At 43.9% G+C, this 7,639-nt stretch overlaps 1 protein-coding gene across 5 annotated transcripts in view; it reads left to right on the top strand.

Moving 5' to 3' along the window:
- The window catches only part of GPD2 (glycerol-3-phosphate dehydrogenase 2), a 93,529-nt gene that overhangs the window by 34,658 nt on the left and 51,232 nt on the right, over positions 1–7,639 (top strand). For 4 of the 5 annotated variants that reach the window (XM_044417804.1, XM_044417803.1, XM_044417801.1 and 1 more), the window contains 2 exons: positions 3,364–3,461; positions 6,914–7,077. In XM_044417804.1, coding sequence (XP_044273739.1) covers positions 3,364–3,461; positions 6,914–7,077 — 262 coding nt within the window. The remainder of the gene's footprint in view (positions 1–3,363; positions 3,462–6,913; positions 7,078–7,639) is intronic. The other variant, XM_044417805.1, reaches the window with a different exon arrangement.

The following is a 7,639-nucleotide window of genomic DNA, read 5'->3' as shown; positions in this document are numbered from 1 at the left end:
ACTCCTTTCTGAGCATGCGCATGGCCCTTATTTATGCTGTTATCCAGTGCTCGGCTGCTGGGGCAACTTGGCTTGCATGCCGACAGAGAGAGCTCTGCGTGCCCACTGTGACACGCATGCCATAGGTTCGCCACCACTGGTATAACTTAACAGCAATAGCAAAACAAAACTTTAAAATTAGCTACACTGAAATTCAAGTTCACTCTGCTCATCACCTAAGTCTGTATTTCACATTGTATTCATAAAGGGCACCTTATATCTCTTGGAGTTAATGGTAGAGGTAGAATCCTTCTCTCTATCAGGTCAGGACTCTGCAAGCAAGAAAGTTTTGATGATCAGGTGAAGTTCTCCCTTCTGCTTTACTGATGTGCTTTCCTTCTAAAAGGATTGTATACTTGATTCTCACTGTCCATGTAAATCGCCTCTTGCTTGTGAGGGCAGAATGCTTCTATAAGCCCAGGAGATTTGAAGACCGAAGCAGGGATGCCACTTGGCCAACCTCATGAATGATGTTTATTTTATTTTATTATTTTAATTTTAATTTTACCCTGGTAAGGTAGCAAGAGGGTTTTGCCAGACTTCTATGCCTAGGGCCATAGGCACTGTCCACGGATTATGGATGTTAAGAGTATGATCAAATGAATATGCTGCATATGGGACCCTTGTAATCTACATGGTTGCTGCACCTTCCATGTGGCCAACTGTGATGAGCGAGGGGACCTCGCCAGTCTCTGAGGATTGATGGGATCAGTATTCCAGCAGTATGTGATTTAATGATTATGGTGGATACTTATCACTGTGCTATGCATCCGGAGAGAAAGATGTATCTTTTCATGTCCCAGGACACTTCCAGTTGCATGCTGTAGGAATGAATTGCCAGCTGAGGTGCTTGCTGTGTGACTCAGGAAGACATTGAGAGGAGTTAGCTGAGATGCCTCGATTTATTGGCGGATGTGTCCTATGCAAAATACTTTCTGCTGGTTCTGAATACCTCCCATCTTCCATGTCTAGGGTGGCTAACCAGCAGCCTGGATCAACTCTGGGCTGGTGGTTCTATCAAATTCTAATCACAGTGGAGTCATTCTTTTTTCTCAGTTTTCTTTTTACTAAGAAAAAAAGAACAGACTCAGCATGAGTATTTCACTGCCAGTTTGCCTCTTGAGAGGATCTTGGAAGGCAGCCCAATTATTCTCAGAACCCAACTTGTTCCAGTTGATGCGCACCTACCTTCTGAGTGCATCTGCTCCGTATCTGTGAAGTTGATATTGGTTTTATTTATAGACCCTCACCATCTGCAAAGAGTTCAGGTGGCTTTGTCCCCCATGGAAAACGCACAAGCAAGACAGCAGTGCCAAAGCACCTCCCTGCCTGTGTGCCCCAGCAGCTGTTGTACATAGGCATTCTGCCTCTGACTCAGGAGGTAGCCATAGTCATCAGGACTAGTAACCCCTGATAGCCTTTCCCTCCATGAATGTGTCCAGTCCCGATGTAAAGCTCTTCAGCTCGGTGGCCGTGGTGGTGCATCTTGTGGAAGTGAATTCCATAGTGTGTAACCGTAAGCGGTTCATTGGTTGGCTTCTAATGCTAATGAAAATGCTACGGTGATGGAACAGCAGCCCGGCAGTTGCACAGATCCCAAGTCACGCAGGAGGTGGGTAGCACGTTGAGCATCAAGTGTGGTTGCTTCTGCTGGTGGCAATGGAAAGGCCTGTGCGTCTGAGCGCTTGGACATCGCATACTGCCAGTGTTCAATAGGTGGTTGTGAATGTGCAGCAGGGTGGTACTTACGCCATGGACTCAAACCGGGGTGCACATCTGGTTAGAAATGAATGGATTGGTGTCAGGATCTACATAGTGATAGTCATGACAGTAACTAGATTTTATAAATCAATGAAAGGCATCAAGTTTTATGATTTTGAAAATATTGTAATGTTTGAGGATCAGACTGCATCACATTTGAAATTTTCTAGTTTCCCTTCCATCAGATAATAATTCAGTATTTGAAACCATAACTGTAGTGTAGTTAAAAAAAATAACCATTAATGGGCTATCCTGACATTATCAAATGGTTGGGTTTTTATTCATTAGTCAAGTTCAGTAGGGTGATAAATGAGAAAGAATGGGGAATTAGGATAAAGCAGCATTGGTAATAACTGGAGCACAGGGGAGGTCAAATGAGTACCAATTTCCCTTTGTCTGTCTTCAGTTCTGACACGCTTGCTGCTTCGTTCCCACCCTCCCCATAGATGCCTCCTTGGTACACGCCTTGAAGTGTCCTTGTTTGCCATTGCCTCCCCTACTGCCACCACTACACCACTGCTTTCCTGCCACTACTCTCCTCCACATCATCTCCTTCTCCTTGCTCAAGTGTTGATACTCTTGTTTTTAATAGCCTTGGGAAGGTTCTTTTGTGGTCGCCAAACTTGCAAGTTGAGCCAGAATGAGATGTCAGCCAGAATGTATTGCCAGTGTTCTGTTGATTTTGGACTGCTAACTTCAGGGTCACTGTTCCTGTGTAGGCAGCCTTTCCTGGGGTAGAATAGGGTTTGTGTGAGATAAGAACATGAGCAGAGCCCCTGGGTATTGTCTGAAGATGCCCTAAGATACTGGGGACTTTCACTTCTGCGGCTGTAGGCGGAACTGCAGCCTTGGAGGTGGAAATCCCTCCTCCGGTCGTCATTACCCCTGCCCTGGAAAGCTTCACGGCTTCTTTTCTGAGAACAGTGTCACAACACCTGAAAAAAGCATGGGGGCTGGCGGGGGGGGGGGGAGACACAAAAAAGCATAGGTGCTGGTAGACAGAGAAAGGAGAGGCCAGAATCCACCAAATTTTAAAGACTCGAGCCCCTTCCCCACCCCTTGCAGCATGATTCCACTAGATGGGCTCAGAGGCCCATCTAGTGGAAAATGCTGAAAAGGAGGACAGAGGTGGAAACACCCTCCGTCACTCCCGCTGCCCTGCTGGCAACACTCCAGCAGGCCACCGGATTTTGGAAAACTTCCAATTTCAGATGCTTTCATCAAGCAGCAGCAATCTAGTAGGTTGCATCCTTAATGGATACTTAGTCTTGATTTGTTTTGTTTGTTTAGAAAAAAACCAACCTTTCTATATATATATAAATGTTGGGAACAGAGGCTGTTAGAATTCATCTCCATAGTATTTTCTGTAATAGAAGGATGGGTTTTCTGTTCAAGGGAATGCTCCTCCACAGTGTAATAAAAACTTTGCACAAGCATAATTTCTAAGGCTTCTTCTGGGAATTTGTCCCTGGATATGTACCCTTCGGCCACAGCAGTCAAGGAGAAAAATGCAAAATGTGGTCTGAATTGTTCTCTTGTAAAATCTGTTGTTGTTGTTTTCAGTACAGAATGGTAAAAGAAGCCCTCCATGAACGTGCCAACTTGCTCGAAATTGCACCTCATCTGTCGTCTGCTCTGCCTATAATGCTTCCTGTTTACAAGTAAGTCATCCAGTGTTTGTCATGCATTCACTGCTTGTAGGGCTATTAGCACATTTTAAAACTCTATTAAAACCAGAGCATCTGGCTCCTGTTCTTAACTGATGCCCCAGCCTGGCCTTCTTCAAGTTGGTGCTCTCAGGATGTGTTAGGCTGCAGTCTCATGCAGCCAAGTGACTGGAGCATGCTGGGAGTTTTAGTTCAGCCCTTCTGGAGGGCTTTCAGGACACATCTGGTATGTTGTGTTTTCCATATCCATTCAGTGTACATAGTCCAGGTGTGTTAGCCTGCTGTGGTCTTCAACCATTTCAAATGGACTTTCGCATATCAATCTGTGTTGTTCCAATTATCTCACAAAAATTCTTCTAACATGCATTTAAAACCTCCTTTAAAATTTCACGAAAGGAGGCACTTGGTACTAGTACAACTGTAAGCATTCTAAAAACATTTAATTGTTCTCATGCCTTTCAGCATTGGGGTCTACCCACAGTATTTAGGTTATCCAAACTAGGCATAAACACTGGTAAGCACTTGGACTGTGCAGGTGACAGGTGGGAAGCTTGCTGGATATGTGTTTTGGATAATGTAGATTCTGACAGTAGCACTGACGGTAACATGCTGAAAGTTACAGTGTTGCAGTAGTGCAATTTCACAAACATAGTGAAACTCGGCCACTGTGAACACAGACAACCGGCTTTCAATAGTATCAACCATGGTATACGTCTAGATTCTTTATCTGGGTTGCATTCGAAAGGTGCAGTGTTAAAGGGGTTCCAGTTGTTCATGGAAGAACAGTCTCAGAAGGCAGTGTCAGGGGGGCTTTTGTTCCGCTCTCTGGCCATTAGCTTCGGGGTGTCCCAAGGTTCCATCCTGTTCCCATGCTTTTTAACCTTGACATGAAATGGCCAGGGGAAGTCATCTGAAGTTTTGGGTTGAAGTGTTATCAGTATTTATTTATTTTTATTTATTAAAACATTTTTATGCCGCCCCATTCGCCGAAGCCTCGGGGCGGCTTACAACAATAAATAAAACCAATAAGTTAAAATATACATATAAAAGTGGATGTGGATAACACTCAGACCTGTCTCTTGTTTTCATCTGCACATGTCAGGGATGCCACTGAACCTGTCTCTGGGGGCTGTTTGGGATGGGTGAGTGTGGACAAGCAGAGACTTAACCCAGACAAGATGGAGGTACTGTGAGCTGGAAAGCCAGATACTCTGGAAGGAGGTTTACAGCTGGTCTTCATGGAGTCTAACTAGGGAAGCCTGGGTGGCTGTAGTGTCCAGGAATGCATTTTACCAGCTTAGGTTGGTATACCAACTGCAGCTCTAGTGAGAGAGGACAGACCTTGCCTTGGCTCTCCATATCCTACTGCTGTCCAGGCTAGACTACACGGTGCTCTGTATGTGTGACTGTCTTTGAAGATGGTCCGGAAACTTCACATGGTGCAGAATGAGGCTTCTCTGGTGTTGGTGTGGTGAGGCGGTCAGCTCATCGAATGCCTAGACTTGTTTAATGTTGTAATGCTATCTTAAAATATTGTTTTATGTTGTTTGTATTGTATTCTGTTGGTTTGTTTTATACCTTGTCGTAAACTGCACAGAAAGCTTCAGCTACGGAGTGGTATAAAAATGAAAATAATGGTGGTGGTGGTAATGATGATGAGGATAGTAGTCGTGGTGGTAGACAGGTCTCCAGGATCTTTCTGAGCCCAATTCAAAGGGCAGGTTTTTGGTTTGTTTTGGTTTTGTTTTGGTTTTGTTTTTTACTTTAAAGCTTTACATGGTTTGGGACCAAATGTCTTGAAGGTCTGCCCTTACTGAAATCACGCTCCCCTCACTCTTAAGATCAGTAACAGAGACTCTTCTCATTTGCTGCCTTGGAGGGCAGTTAGGTGGGTGAGTACACAAGGGAGAAACTTTTCTCCAATGGCTCCACGTCTGTGGAAGAAGTTGGCATCAGGGGTCTGTCAGGCATCATTATAGGCTTTTAGAAGGGTTTTTCCCTACATATCAGACTGGTTTGTAGCTGCAGTTTTTTTTGTAGATGCTGTGTTCTGCTGTGTTCTGCTGGTCTTTACTATGGCATTTTCTTTTGTTGTATGAATTGTACTGTTGAACGCTGCCCAAGGAGGACTGTTGCCCTGAAAGGCAGCCTAGAGATATTAAATAGTAAGAATTAAAACAAATGTCACCTTGATACTGCAGCAATATAGGAAGTATTTTCTAAACCAACTTCTGTTAAAAAGGTTGAATATTGAATTGAATTTTGATAACCCAGGCATTAAAGAGAAGATCAGTAATTCATTTCACAGTTTTGACAGCATTTTCCTTTGCTTATTTCCAAGGCTAATTCCATACTCTACAAATAAATTGCACACTCTTGTTAAAGTTTCACATGTATTACATCATGTACATTTTCTGGTACATAACCCAAAAAGGGGAAGGTGTAAGGAAGGCAAACATTTTGACCAGTGAGACTGCATAAGAAGTCTTGTGAAAATGAAGACAGAATAGGTGTTTTCAAGTATCAGGAGTACCGTGGCACCTTTAAAGACTCAACAACTTTTCTGTGGCAATTCAGTCAAATTAATTCAGGTTGAAAAACATAAATCACTGAAATTCTACCATGAGGTTTAGAAAAGCCACGCTCTCATTTTAATTCAGGAAACATGATGAAAGCAGATCTGGGCATGCATGATCCTTTCTTAGTAGTAGTAGCCCTCAAAAGATCTAATTTGGCTAACATCACTAATCTGGGAGTCCCACCACATTTCTCTTAGGCTCCAATGTTGTGCATGGTGGTGTGGGAGTGAGTTATGTTGAATTCAATGGGCCGTGGTTTAGAGTAAGTTTGTCTAGAACTAGGCTGTGAAGCATTTGCTCATCATTAGCCTTCCCACCAGATGCTGTGTTAATCTTCGCATTTCTTTTGAACAAGCTAAATGGACTTACAGAAGACTGACAACTATTTCAAATAAGGTCTTCCCAATTTTTACTGCTAAACTGGCCAGGAACTCCATGTAAAAGGGAGAGAAATATTCAGCTTTCCACAGTTATTTTCTCAATTCAGTTTTACTCAGTTTATTTAGTTTTTGATAGTTAGCCTCTTACAGTTCAGGTTACTAGTTTAGGAGTATGTGTTCCACCTTGACCTGTGACTTGCAACAGTGTTTGAATTTTGTAATTCCTACTAGTTCTGATTAGGAAAGATAACTGTTCTTTCCCCCTAGACTTTGGCTGAAGCACTGTCTTTTAAAAGTCACCCACTGAGCTTCATGGAAAAGAAGGGATGAGAATGATAGCATCCATATTCACTTAGAGTCATTTGACCCTCCACAAATAGGATTGCAATCTGCAGGATCCTTTTGAACAGAAGTATATCCAAAGTGTGTGATAGAAACCATGTTCCATTGATTGATTAATCAATCCCCTTTCTCTTTCTTTTTGTAGGTGGTGGCAGCTGCCCTACTACTGGGTGGGAATTAAAATGTATGACCTTGTAGCTGGAAGCCAGTGTCTGAAAAGCAGCTATGTGCTTAGCAAATCAAAAGCCCTGGAACTCTTCCCCATGTTACGGAAAGACAGACTCGTTGGTGCTATTGTCTACTATGATGGTAAGTTCTCTCACAATCTTGACAGTTTTTAAAAGCTAAAGCATTATCCTCATTTTTGCTATTGGTTGTGCATATGAAGTGCTAGACCATTGCTCCTCTATAGCTCCTGCTGCAGAGGTTGGCAAGCTGTGCTCCAGTGAGCAGGTATGGCCCTCTGCCTCACTGCATGAGCCCCTTCTCTGGTCTCCAGTACTGGCTTCTCTTCTACACTTGGTGGGGAGCTGCTGGGCAGTTGGGAAGAGGGACCTGGGCTGTGGGTAAAGTTAAACTTTACCTGCTCTTCCCCCTTTCCTTGCTCAGCAGCTCCTGTTGCTCTTGCCAGCACGTGGGCCGAGGCGCACACCTACTAGCTTGAGTCTTCCTGTTGGCTTGGCATCTGCACTCCAAGCTGTGAACCCTGGGAAGGGCCAACCCGGTTTCCTCCCTTGGCTATTGGTTGTTCCTACTGACGACTGTGTGAGCTCCTGGTTTTCTCACCCGTCACAAGTGGTGATTAGTACTGGGACTGGCAGTTCTGAGAGCTGACAAAGAGTGGTGTTGCAAGGAGACTCCTTTGCTTCCA

The sequence above is a fragment of the Varanus komodoensis genome, unplaced genomic scaffold, assembly GCF_004798865.1.
Source record: "Varanus komodoensis strain SLA01 unplaced genomic scaffold, ASM479886v1 scaffold9, whole genome shotgun sequence".
NCBI classification, from domain to species: Eukaryota; Metazoa; Chordata; class Lepidosauria; order Squamata; family Varanidae; genus Varanus; species Varanus komodoensis.
The sequence above is the reverse complement of the archived record's forward strand: the minus strand, read 5'-3'. Positions and strand labels throughout refer to the sequence as shown.